The 14,486-nt window shown below is 40.1% G+C and overlaps 1 protein-coding gene across 1 annotated transcript in view; it reads right to left on the bottom strand.

The window, feature by feature from the left end:
* COL19A1 (collagen type XIX alpha 1 chain) overlaps window positions 1–13,943 on the bottom strand; it is a 237,489-nt gene extending 223,546 nt beyond the window's left edge. Inside the window, exon 1 of the mRNA XM_030558321.1 lies at window positions 13,873–13,943. Within this exon, the coding sequence (XP_030414181.1) occupies window positions 13,873–13,943 (71 nt within the window). The remainder of the gene's footprint in view (window positions 1–13,872) is intronic.
* Between the last annotated feature and the right edge of the window lie 543 nt (window positions 13,944–14,486).

Below are 14,486 nucleotides of genomic sequence, written 5' to 3'. Positions count from 1 at the left end.
GCTTACCTGCCTGTAATTGCCAGGATCACCTCTGGAGCCCTTTTTTAAAAAGGACAATAACCATGAACATGCAATCATAGCACTTGTGGACAACAACAGTTTGTGCAATCAATTTCTGCCTTTAACCCTATTTGCAGGAAGTTTTTGTCATGGCCTTTTGCAGCAGTTCAATAACCATTGCTATGCTTTTTAAGGGGCTGGGAGCAATGAGTGTCTCCACCAACTCTTGACTACATATTATGCCTTTTATACTTTTTTTTTTTTGCAGAAACTTTATTCTTGAGCACACTGGGATGTGGGATGATGAAGTGCAAGTTCTGGGTTTTTCAAAATACAAGTTCTGAAAGTGTTTGAAACTCAAATTTCTTGGTTTTTTTTTAATCCTTACTGTGCTTGAAGAGAGAAGTGTGAATGAATTAAAGTGAATAATTATGCTACAGCCAGTATTCAGTGCTATTTTTGTGAAGCAGAAGTAAGAGTTACCCATATCAAGTTTAGTAAGGCAATCTTTTATTTACCTTTTGGTTTTTGCTTTAAAAAGCACTGATAGACAAGAAGCTGCTATTTTTAAATCTTACGAACTCTAATTCTTCCACAGTGAATGAGAGTGTGTTAGAGTTTATGATGAACTTCCGTATTTACAAGTATCAATGGAGCCTCTGACTTTCTGAATATCTTCCAGGAAGAGAAAGATGATCTGAGTTACATTTCCTGAGACTGAAGTGAGAGATGCTTGGAGTTTATGTCAAGACATTTCTTTTCCAGCTGACATATCCCATCAGCTGTCATGTTACAAATAATTTGGTGACCAGAGCTCAGAGTCAGCTTTAACTGCTTTCTTATGGTGGTGGACGATGTATTTAGCATTGACTGAGACTCTGAAGTCTTACCCTTTTCTCTGTATGTGTATATATACCTCCTTACTATATGTTCCATTCTATGCATTTGATGAAGTGGGTTGTAGCCCATGAAAGCTCATGCGCAAATAAATGTGTTAGTCTCTAAGGTGCCACAAGTACTCCAGTTCTTTTTGCGGATACAGACTAACATGGCTGCTGTTCTGAAACCTATCCTTTTTGTGCTTGCGGAGGGGATTCAAATTGAGACTCACTGTTAGTAAGAACACAAAGGTCAGATGGCCAAAGCTAATAATCTCACTTGCTCTTATTGCCAATGCTTGCACATTAGCCATAACATTTACTATGTAGAAAAAAGTTTAGACAAAAAAGGAGATATGCTTCAGGACAACTGAGTATTATAAACAAAAAAGAGGACAGCAACTAATAGGAGCCATCTACCAGCCTGTGCCTAGGTGAGTACTTTGAATGCTTATTACAATAAAAGTTAAGATCAGCTGTCTGTTACTTGAAATAATTTTCCCTAATCTATCTTCCTCAAATCACATTATGATTAAGTGTGTGGCTTCATGTTGCATTAGGCATCAAGTTGCATCATATAATGTCATATGAAAACAACTTAAATTGTTTCCCCTAAGAATCATTAATGACTTGGAGAGGGAATGGTTACAACAAGTTCAGATAAATGAATCAACTGAAAACTTTGGCCAACATTCAGTCTGAACATTGAAGTGAAAATTCATTTAAAGTTTGAAAAACATTGAGTTAACTTTAAAAAAAATGTTTTGTACGCTTTTCTACTTCTCAGTTTTCCCTTACTGTCAAGTCTTACACCATTAGAGATGGGATTGGCAGCATTACCTATTATTAAGCTTGAATTTCGAGTATGGAGCCTGTATCTCCTGTGCTGTCAATGATCCCCTGTCTAGCAGGCAGGCAGTGTAGAGGAGAAAACAGTCTGACTCAAATGACAAGAGGGAAGAGCCAAACCTACTGTGTTGCAAAGGATGGCTGGGGGAACAGATCTGGAAAGGAGCTTGGGTGGTGGAGACTGGGACTAGAGGCTAGCAGGGAGTGAAGACTGAGACTGAAGAATGACAGTGAGGCAGAGAGTGGGACTGCAAGCCATGGGGTGGAGATGGGGACTGTCTAAACAGGGAACTGGGAAAGGAGGGTGTGTGTAGAGGAGGGGAAACAGATCTGATCAGAAACCAGGGTGTGGATTAGTAAAGAGACTAGGACAAGGACCAGGGAAGGTGAGGACACTGTGCTTGGATGAAAAGTTCATGGAAGAAAACTAGAATTCGGAGCTAGCAGGGAGATGGGCAACTGGAGGCCAGGAAGGACTAGAAAGACTGGTTGTGAATGGAGAGAACTGGGACTGACTGGGCAAGGAGACTGGGGACAAGGAACTGGGGGTAGGGAAGGGCTAAGAATGGCTGGGTAAGGAGATGGTGAGTTCAGGGATGGGGAAGAAAGAAGGATTGGGAGAGGGAGTCTGGTGAGATGAGACTAGGTTTTAATGGATGAAGATTGGGACTGATAAGTGAGAAGAACAGAACGATGGAAGGAGCACAGTGCTGATGTAGAGACAGGACTGGGGCAGTGACAGGTTGTGGGGGGAATCGGCAGAAGAGTGTGCTCACTAGAACACACTTCCTTCCAAAGCCTGGAATGGAACTTAAGATTCCTAAGTCTCATCATTCCTCTCCTATCACCAAATATCTATGAAACCTGCTGGCAATGTGTTCCATTCTGTCTTAGAGCTGATCCACACAGATGATAATCTACTACTACTATCAGTTACTCCATTAGCTCGAGTGGCAGAGGTCTCTACAGTGGATCTTAAAGGTTCCAACCCTGCTGATGAGCTATGGGAGTCAATGTCATATGACAGAAATGCTGTCTTTTCTGTTTGCTTTTTTAAAACTGAGAAAATTACACACAAGAACTATGTTAAAAAACATTAACTTTGCAAGCACTCCAAAGTTAGGAAATGCCAAAATTAAGGTTGCCTGTGGAGCCAGAATTCAGTGCCCTTGTGTGTATGTATTACAAAACAGTTGGCACTTTCTAGTCCTACACAGATAGATATGTAAAGTGGGTTGACCAGTGAGGATTGTGAATGAGGTAGACTGCACTCTCCAATTCATCTTCTGTATGCACCATTCCAGAATGTATCCTGGCTTGCACACAGGATTGTAATTTATTGTAGTCTCTGGTCCATAATGGAAAAGTGGATGAAAAGTGGATGAAAAAAAGATGTCTCACACATGGTGAATGAGAAGATCTCTGGTGTAAATGTGGAGGTGACTGAAATACAAGGGCAAAAATGAGGTTAGTTTGCAACCTAAACTGCAAATTTCCTAAGTTTCTGCCATTTAGGATTTTTAAATTATTTTCTATTTACATTGTTTTAAATAAGAATATATTCTCAATGGAAATTGTTCATTTAAGTTTTTGGTCTAGGAGTTTCTTTAGCTTTTATTAGAGAAGAAAAACTTCCCTTTACTAGATATTTAAAAAAAAATGTCAAAAATAATTTTTGCTTGTAACTTCAATGAAACTTTTACAAACTCTACAGGCCAAGCTATGCTGTTGGCGTGTATAATTTCAGTGAAGTCTCACATGTGGTTCTCAGATGATTTACAGCATTGAATCCTGCATGGCAGAATGATATACAAGAAATAACAGGAGCTATGAGCTTTGCTAGCTTAAACTTTGGAAATTGTAACCAAACTGAGCCCTATGTCTTAGATCTTGCTAATATTCTACATGGCATCTGATGAAGTGGTTTATAGCCCACAAAAGCTTATGCCCAAATAAATTTGTTAGTCTCTAAGGTGCCACAACGACTCCTCGTTTTTGCTGATACAGACTAACACAGCTGCCCCTCTGGTACCTAGCCCATGAGGCTCACAGAGCTTATAAACTCTTCTAGCACAGTTCTAATGGAGCTGAAATTTCAGGCACAACTCAGGGTTTAAAAAAGGCTTTTAAAAAGCCATGTGATTCAGAACTCTGGCCACCCCAGCAGACACCACTTAAGAGGCCATGTGACACACTCTCTAATACCCAAATTATTTAAAATAAAGGAATGGGCAGGCAAAACTTATAACCCTGTCTCATTAGATCACTGAGAATCGCTCCCCCAAAGAACATGAAAAAGAAACATATCAAGGTCAATTCAACCATGTTCCATTCCTGCCTCCCCCACCCTTCTAAGCATCTATGCATATACATAATAAGGCAGGCCTAACTCAATAAACATGTCCAAACAACTATATCCACTCTGTGATCTGGGGTAGTAGGCCACTGTGGGCCCCTGCTGGAGGCCCCACAATCCTATTACACCCCACCCCAAGAAGAGAGCAGTGAAGGTGGCTCCTCCAGGCCTGTCTAGAGAGGTCTCATGGAAGTAGCCAAGCAGAGTGCAATAGGTTCAAATAAAGATGCTGAGGATCAATGCAGGTCAGTTCCTGGCTGGAACCAGAGGGCTAAGGAAGGGTGGAGCTCAAGGGATAACCAGAGTTTTGTTCTGGCTGCAGTTGCTTAAGTTGGAGGGAGGCGCTGAAAACTTTAAACCTGGGATAAGGGGTGAAGATATAGGGGACCATGTGGGAAGACGCCCAAGGAAGTAGCAGCAACAAATTTACGTGATCAGTATGTGGATTCTGTTTATAGTGTCCCGGAGTTGGAACCTGGAGTAGTGGGTGGTCCTGGGGTCTCCCACAGGTGAAGTGGTGTAAACCCAGAGAATGGGATGTGGCTCAAGAGAAGGGCTAAATGTAAAGGCCCAGAGTAGGAGCTTAAGACCCTGGTGAGGGTAGACAGACAGTTCTGTTGGACTCTTTGATACTCTGGAAGGAGTTCATTTTGACTGTGTGACCAGGCCAAGGGCCAAGCTACTGAAGATCCACTGAGCAAGATCAACAACCTTCAGGGGTGCCAAGAGTGGGAAAAGGACTGCAGTACACATGCAGTGGCAGGAGCTGCTCAAAAGGTGAGTGCCTCCCATTACACTCTCCCTCCCTTAAAGGAAGTTAACTATTTTAGTTTAAAACAATTTTAACAAAAACAAACCTGATTTAAAAAAACTGAATGTTTAACTAAATTCAAAAATTCATATACTTGTTTTGTTAAAATATACATTTGCTGTAGAAGAAAAAATCCAGAATACATAATGCTGCTGTTTTAGTTAAATAAAACAGTTTAAATGTCTGTCTGGTGATGTTCTCCTCCTAATATAGCATGGCAAGAAAATCCTCCAAATATTAATGATTAACCTGTTGAACTGGAGATAGTTCACCTCCCAATGACTTCATAAATATCTGCTTCAAAAGATGACCTGTGAGCCATCCAAGAAAGCTAAAGCTGGCCTGGATCCCTCAGTAAGGGGAGGAGTGCGCCAACCCCTAGATCATGGGTGGATTGAGGCACAGAACTGTCTAGAGCACCACAGGCACACCCAGGATGAAATATCTGCCAGCTGAGCCTATTTGGGCTGAATGTTTGGTTTTAGACACACTGCTGCTGGACTTCAGGAAAGGACCTTGTCTGGAAGAAGGACGACTCTGGTGATCTGACTGGACAGCTAGGAGACACTGATGGCTGGAGTAGGCCAAAGGACAGAGGGAGAAACTGAGAGAAACAACATAACAGCCAGCCACGAGGGTGGCATGTTGGGAGAGCAGCGTTGCTCTACTTCTCTTGCCCCCTAGCAGGATCCATTTTGTGATAACTTGGAAAAGACCCAGTTGATATCATGCTGTTGCTGGGAGGAGGAGGCAGCAGCTCACAGGACTGATGTATTGAGCACAGTGGCATGAAGTTAGGAAGAATTGTTTTCTACCCACCCACTTCAAGCAGCCAATGGGATGGACATCCAGCTGTAGCCCCTTTCTCTTGCCTCAATCACAAGGGACACATATTAGGCAGAACTATTTGGAAACAGTAGCTCAGACACCAGATCAGGTATTGCCAGCCTATTCCATTGGCACTAACAGAGAATGAGGTGAAACCAAGAGCAGTCATCCAAAGAATGCACAAGGGGTGAAGATGCCAGCAGAATAAACTGACATGAGGCGCTTTGGCAGCTGTGGAAGGGGAGCCATGAAGAAACCATGACTTTTCTAAAAGTTGTCATGACTAATCCATGAATTTATAAGCCTAGTGTTCCATTTACAGTTGAAGGCAAATTAAATAAAGTGCTCTACAACTTGTAAAACTGTTTAAAAAAAAGCAAAACAGTCTCTTGTGATAGCTCTCAATGAGAATTAATGACTAAAATAAGTTTAAACATTTTCCACTGAGGCATTTGAATTGTGTGGGCAGGGGGAGGAATTTCAAGAGTGAAAACCTCCATATTCAGACCTGTCTGAATCAGCAGCCAAAGAAAGAATAGTTTAACGCTGTAGAGATCAATTATAGGAATTAGAAGAAATTTGGCACCATTTCTGGGTACCTTTTGGATAAATAGTGCTGAGGTGGTTCAAAGAAAGCTACACCTTCATTCCTGCAAGCCTCTACTTTCCCCTTCCCTCCTCTCTCTATTCATATACATTTTCTCCTATTTTATTACTGTAACCCTCACTCTAATGTCTTGTGTCTGTCATATTGTCTGGTCTTGCAGCTGTGATGTGTTATAAAACTGTGTAATTCTACTGGAGATGCTATGAAGAATGTGATATTTGGAAACCATATACAAGCTGGAGATCATTCACCTTTTTTTAAACCTTTCATTATTTGTTTCTTCATAAAAATGAAAAAAAGTTATCTTAAAAGTGAAAACCCACAATTTTCCAAACTCTCACAGATGACTTATCCAATTAACCTCAAACTCTGAAGAAAAAAAAAATTTATGCAGGCCAAAACTTCAGACATTTTATAGTAATGAACTTTTTACTAGCAAACTAAAGAGTGGATGGGGTTCAAAAAACAGATTAATATAGAAACTGTTTTACATCTTTACCCACTGAGTCATTAGTATGAGATTACAATTTACTGGCATAATGGAGCATCCTATTTAACAGAAATATTTGCTATGCACCAAACCACTTTGTATTAATATAGTTTAAATGTGCCCAATACTGTACCATTTGCCGTTAAATCATATCGCTGTGATAATGATGCACAATGAAGGACTGATTTCTTTTTTTTTTAAAGTAGTAAATAACTGATGGCTAGGGATGAATTCTCCCTGATGATTTCATTTTTAGCCTGGGGACATCAGATTGCCTACTGGAAAATCCTGGCTAAAGATAAAAATGCCGTGGCAAGATTATGATGACATTAAGCAGACTTTATTATATTACAACATCACTGATATGTGACATAGCATAAATATCCCATACCTATAAATTCAGAATATGCCTGCACAGAAGGTGCTTTATAAAGTAAAATGATCAGGCCATTTGCTTAATTCATAGACTATGGTAAGTGGAAGCAGCCTGCTCTGATTCACTCCCACAAAGTGATTTCACCGATTGCTGACAGCACCTTTTAAGATCACAACCTACATTCTTAAATTATACTTTAAAAAAACCACCACATCTGATAGCAGAAACAAGCAATGTATGGATTAGAACTAAATCAATCTAAGACATTTTAAAGATATGATATCAAGTCTACCTGCAGTGACAAGGTTTTAGTATGATGCAAATAAAGTACCTTAGTTACAAACCCCAAAATATTATTCATCTTAATAAATGCCCACAGATTTTTAACATGAGCAGTGTTTCTTGGCATTGCTGTAGCACTGAAATCTTCCAAGAATTCCAACCAGCTACTGAATCATGACCTTTTTTTTCCTGAAATCAAAACAGTTATCTTGAAGCACAATTTTTATAAATGCTCCTAACACTTCAACAACTGAAGTTAAGCTAATAGGTATATAATTTCCTGGTAACATATCTCTATACAAATACTTTTATAAATAATATTTTTGTTTACCACTTTCTAATTTCAAGAACCGTCTTCTAAAGTTACCTCTTACAAATGGGATAGCTCATTGGTTTGAGCATTGGCCTGCTAAACCCAGGGTTGTGAGTTCAATCCTTGAAGGGGCCATTTAGGGATTGGGGCAAAAAAAAAAATTGTCAGGGAAAGTACTTGGTCCTGCTAGTGAAGGCAGAGGGCTGGACTCTATGACCTTTCAAGGTCCCTTCCAGTTATATGAGATAGGTATATCTCTCTCTATATATATAAATATAGGCTAAGAGTTCCATGCTGTCTGTTTTGCATTTTGTAAATTTGGATTTGAGTGATTCCTGTTGACTACTCAATGTTTAGACATTCTAAGCTTTTTATATTAACTTTTGGTGTTACTGGCTTTATTGCTCCTATATATCTTCTATACAAAACATTTGTTGATAATTCCTGCAATTGTATTTTCTTATATTGTCTCTCTCTTCCATATGGCTATCCTTGAGCATTTACCTTCTATATTACTAATTGTCCACCATTCATACAGAGCTCAAACTTGCAGTCCTAAACAGTCTAAACTCCCATTGCCTTTAACATCACAGGATATGCCTCAAGGAAACAAGCACATACTTAAATTGTTCTCAGATTTTTTTAATCTACTAAACTTGTCATTGTTAGAAATGATTAACTTCACAGCTGTTGACTGATTGATGTTATTTATTTAATAGTTGTATTAGCATAGTGCCTAGGAGTCCCAGTCATGGACCAGGAGCACATTGTGCTAGGTACTGTACAAACACAACAAAAAGACAGTCCCTACTCCACAGAGTTTACAATCGAAGTTTAAGACAGACAAGAGATGGTGAGAGGGGAGTAACAAGGAAACAACGAGACAATATCAGTCAAGATGATAGGCAGTGGACTTTGCACACCAACTGCCTAGGCTTCAATACGTCTGTTAGTCTATAAAGTGCCACAGGACTCTTTGGCACCAGAAATAAAAGTTCACCTCTAGCAGTGGAATATCCTCATCTTCAAAATGAAATAATGGTCAAAGTGACATATCATTTGGGGTGATTCAAAACATTTTGTCACCTACCACCAATCAAACCCCTGCGCCTTATTCAAACTCCAGGCACAATATGGAAGTGGAGTGGGAGGCATGTAAAGCTTAAAACGTCAAAGAGGAGTTTTTAAACTAAGGCCTAGGGGAAGCTGACAAGTGCGGAGGAGCATACGGTTCAGACAGAGACATCTGTTAGGGAAGGATTTATTAAAGGGGATACTCTATATATCCTACTAAAGATGAGAGGATAGTAATTGATAAAGTACAGATAGGAACTGAAAAGAAATGAAAAGATGAAATAGAATACCATTCAATTACATCACATGAAGGCCGACAACTAAATAATGACAAAATTTATAAGTGCTTATATACAAATGCAAGAAGTCTAAATACTAAGACTGGTGAACTAGAGTGCCAAGTATTAAATAAGGATATTGATATAATAGATATCACAGAAACGTCATGGAACAGCTAGGAGAGTGGTACTAAATGTGAAAGACAGCATAGTCAAATATAGTAAGAATCTTAAATGAATCAAACAGTACCATAGAAACTCTATAGATAGAAATTCCATGCTTGAATAATAAGAATATGGCAGTAGGAATATACTACTGACCACCTGACCAGGATGGTGATGGCGACTGTGAAATGCTGAGGGTGATTAGACAGGCTACTAAAACAGAAAAACACAAAATCCCCATGTTGACTGGGAACATGTCACCTCAGGATAGGATGCAGAGATTAAATTTCTAGACACCATTAGTTACTGCTTCTTTGAGCAGCTAGTGTTGGAACCCACAAAGGGAGAGACAATTCTTGATTTACTCTTAAGTAGCACACTGGATCTGGTCCAAAATGTGGATATAGCTGAAAAGCTTGGTAATAGCAACCATAATGTAATTAAATTTAACGTTGTAGAGGGAAAAATACCAAAAAAACCTAATACAGTAGTATTTAACTTCAAAATGGGGAACTACACAAAAATGAGATGGCTAGTTAAATGGAAATTAAAAGGAACACTAACAAGAGTGAAATGCCTGAAAGCTGCATGGAAAAATACCATAATAGAGGCTCAAATTATATGTATACCCCAAAAAATAAATAAATAAATAAACAAACAAACAAATAAAAACGTTAGCATTACCAAAAAATATGTTGCCAGGGCTAAAGACAATAAAAGACACAATTAGAAACAAAAAGATACATTTTAAAAATTAGAAGTCAAATCTTACTGCAGAAAGTGGAAAGGAACAAACTCTGGCAAGTCAGGCAGGCCAAAATAGAATCTGAAGAGCAACTAGACAAAGAAACTAACAGTAAAAGAAAATTTAAGTACTTCAGAAGCAGGAAGCCTGACAAACAACCAGTAAGACCACTGGGTGATCAAAGTGCTGAAGAAACACTCAGTGAAGACAAAGCTGTTGCGGAAAAGCCAAATGAATTCTTTCTATCTGTCTTCATTGCAGCAGATGTAAGGAAGTTTCCCGCATCTGAGCCATTCTTTTTAGGTGACAAATCGGGGGAACTGTCCCAGATTGAGGTGTCCAGAGAGGTGATTTTGGAAAAAATTGATCTATTAAACAGTAATAAGTGACCAGGACTAGACAGTACTCATCCAAGAGCTTTGAAGTAACCCAGCTATGAAATTGCACAACTCCTAATTGTGGCATATGATCTGTCACTTAAATCAGCTTCTATACCAGATGATTGGAGGATAGCTAATGTGACGCCAATATTTAAAAAGGGCTCCAGAGGTGAGCCTGGTAATTACAGGCCAGTGAGCCTAATTTCAGAACCAGCCAAATTGGTTGACAATATAGTAAAGAATAGACACATAGATAAAAACGATATGTTAAGAGATGAGTCAACACAGCTTTTATAAAGGGAAATCATGCCTCTATTAGAATTCTGAGGTGGGGGTCAACAAGCATGTGGTGATCCAGTGGATATAATGTACTTGGACTTTCAGAAAGCCTTTGACAAGATCCCTCACTGAAGGCTCTCAAAGTAGGATAAGAGAGAAAGTCCTCTCTTTGATCAGTAACTGGTTAAAAGATGGGACACAAAGGCTAAGAATAAAAGGTCAGTTTTCACAGGTGGGAGAGAGATAAATAGCAGGGTTCCCCACAGAACTGTACTGAGACCAGTGCTGTTCAACATAATCATAAATGACCTGGAAAAAGAAGTAAACAGCAAGGTGGCAAACTTTGCAGACTGCTAAATTATTCCAGATATTTAATTCCAGAACTGACTGAACAATCACAAGGGGATCTCACAAAATTGTGTGATTAGGCAACAAAATGTCAGATGAAATTCAATATGGATAAATGCAAAGTAATGTACATTGGAGAACATAATCCTGGCTATACATTCAAAATGATGAAGTCTAAATTAGCTGTTACAACTCAAGAAAGAGATCCTGGATTCATGGTGGACAGTTCTCTGAAAACATCTTCTCAATGGGCATCAGCAGTCACAAAAACTAGTGCAACCATTAGGAAAGGGATAGATAAGATAGAAAATATGAAGTCACTGTATAAATCCCTGGAACACCTGCACATTTAATAATGCATGGAGTTCTGGTCACCCCATCTAAAAAAAAGATATTAGAACTGTAAAAAATACAGAAAAGGGCAACAAAAATGATTAGGGGGATGGAACAGCTTCCATATAAAGAGAGATTAAAAAGACTGGGATTGTTCATCTTAGAAAAAAAGAGATGAACAAGGGGAGATCTAGTATAGATCTATAAAAACATGAATGGTGTGGAGAAAGTGAATACGGAATTGTTATTTACCCCTTCTCATAACACAGGAACTAGGGGTCACCAAATGAAATTAATAGCCTGGGGTTTAAAACAAACATAAGAAAGTTGTACTTCTTCACACAACACACAGTCAACCTATGGAACTCATCCCCAGGCAAGGTTGTAAAGGGCAAAAATATAACTGGATTCAAAGAAGAATTAGATAAGTTCATGGAAGATAGCTACTGATGGACTTATTAGCAAGATGGTCAGGGACACAATCCCATGGTCTGGGTGCCCTAAATTTCCGATTGCTAGAAGCTGGGACTGGACAAGAGGGGATGGATCCCTCAATAAATTGACCTGTTCTGCTTATTCCCTTTGAGGCATCTGGACTGGTCACTGTCGGGAGATGCTGGGCTAGATGTACCATTGATCTGACTCAATGTGGCCATTCTTATGTTGAGAGGAAACATATCGCATAGGAACAAAGCTTTGAGGCAGTGAGTGGCATGTCCTGGCTCCTTCAGATGGTCACAGCAAATTGGGGTGACCTGAGATGAATTTTCTCATATACCATCAGTCAGAACTTAGTTTCTTATTCAAACTTTCACATAGAAAATGCAAGTGGCATAACAGCATACCAGGTGTCAGTATATTGCTCAAAATGAAACTTTGGGTCACCAAGTGAAAGGTCCCTGCTCTTTCAGAATAGTCTGATGGCTGCAGGGATCTGTCACTGGGGTGACCCAAAACTTATTTTGTCACATACAGTCAGTCAAATTCCATTTCATTATTTTAGCCCTATGCACAATATGGAATTGGGGTGGGGGCCATGATACCCCATAGCATATTGCTCAAGAACAAAGTTTTGGGTTGGTGAACGGCATGTCCCACCTACTTCAGAGGATTATAACTGTCATGGGGACTTGTCATTGGCATGACCTGAGACTTATTTTGCCACATACAACCAGTCAAAATCCAGCTCCTTATTCAATCCCTATGTACAATAAGGAACTGGGATGGCATCACACTGCTCAAGAACAAAGCTTCAGTTAAGTGAGTGGCATAACCCAGCTCTTTCAGAACAATCTGTTGGTCACAGGGATATGGCACTTGGGGTGACGTGACTTATTTTGTCATGGACAGTAAAAACCAGCTCCTTATTTGATTAATTATAAATAATTAATAATTTAATTTTTATAACATTCAATTACTTTAACTCAATGACATTTCTAAAAATTTAGTCTTACGTGGATATATATTTTAAATAATTTTGTCCTTTGAATAAGGAACTGGGAACCACAAATAAGGAACTGGTACCATGAATAAAGAGTTTGGAATAAGAAACTAATGTCAGTCTTGTTACCAGTTGTGGTGGAGCTCTGACCTTGCTCCCGTGGGTCCTGCGCTTCTAGGTGGTTTATGCTAGCCTCAGTGGCTCACTGTGACCCTCCACGTAGCGCTTCTCTCTCTAGGGCCAAGGTTACAGTCTACTGAGCCCTTTTCATCATATGCCTGCAAAGAGGTTGGTGAGAGAACTCCCCCAGTCTCTGTTTAGCCTCCTGTCCTGACAGGAGCCTGACTTCCCCTCCCAGGAGATGTTCCTGTTGTGGTGGGTTGGGGGGAACCCGGGCCAGCCCTCTACTCCAGGTTCCAGCCCAGGGATCCTAATGGTAGCAGCTGTTGGCAGCCAACCTTTCACTGCCAGAATTGCTACATTTCCCTGGGCCACTTCCCCACAGCTCTCCTGCTTCTCCCTTCTTCACCCTTACCTTAGGGTTCCCTTAACGATGGTCTGAGGGTGACTTCAGTAACCAGCCCTTCAGCCGCACTTCCTCTCCTCTGGCTCCCTGGCTCTCCTCTCCTGACCAGAGTGAGCCCTTTTTATAGTACCAGTAGGGCCTTAATTAGAGTCAGGTGGTCACATTAGCCTGGAGCAGCCCCTGCTCTGGTCAGCCAGGGAACAGAAAGCCACTAATCCAGCAGTCAGCATATCTGCCCTCCACCATTCTGCTGTACCCAATTGGCCTGGGTCTCTCACACAGTATAGATACACCAGCAAAGCTTTTCTTGTATAGGTTAGCCTTTATAGACCTGCTAAATCACAGAAGTCACACAATAAAACCTGATTTCTTATGTTTTTTCATCCTGCTGGTGAATTCCTGTTGCAAGCACAGGTCACTGCTTCTTCAGCTGAAGAGATCATACATTTCTCACCCTATGTCCATGAGAAATATATATTCCATTGAACCACTCGGAAAAACTGCGTAAATTACCTTTCAATCATGTAATCCCTAATTCCTCCAAACACAACATAGGGCCAAGATGTGCTGCCAGTTGTACCCATGCAACTTCACTGAAGTCTATGTTTGACTCACAGTGTTTGTTCTTCATTCTCTTTTTGGGCAGAAGGGACATCCTCACAGAAAAGGTAGAGGTCCAATGCACAAACCCACTGATCTCAGGAATTATGCCTGAAACCTGGGTCTCTCGGTTCATCCTCCACTACACACACCTTCAGAGTGAGACTCCTGGACCCATGCTTGCATAAAAATCCTCTAACATAAGGTGCCTCCTAAGACCCTTGTAAGTGGAGGTTCCAACCAGCAAAGTGAAAGTAACAAGAAACTCATAGAACCATGACCGATTGTGCACCCATCTTTAATGAAGACCACAGTCAGAAGGGTCCAGGAAAATTTCTTATGCTCAATCTCGAAACCTTGATAACTACACAAGAGCCTTGTTTAGCAGTAATAAATCCATAAAGATTAATATTAAAGTGCCATTATTCCAATCAGTGCTGGGACTGAAAGGTGAAAATGCGTTCTCAAGAGTCCTTGAGAGAAGACATCTGAGATATTGCATAACTGCATATGGCAGAATCAAACTG

Source organism: Gopherus evgoodei, chromosome 3 (assembly GCF_007399415.2).
Source record: "Gopherus evgoodei ecotype Sinaloan lineage chromosome 3, rGopEvg1_v1.p, whole genome shotgun sequence".
NCBI lineage: Eukaryota > Metazoa > Chordata > Testudines > Testudinidae > Gopherus > Gopherus evgoodei.
Note: the sequence above shows the minus strand (reverse complement) of the source record. Positions and strands in the feature narration are given on the sequence as shown.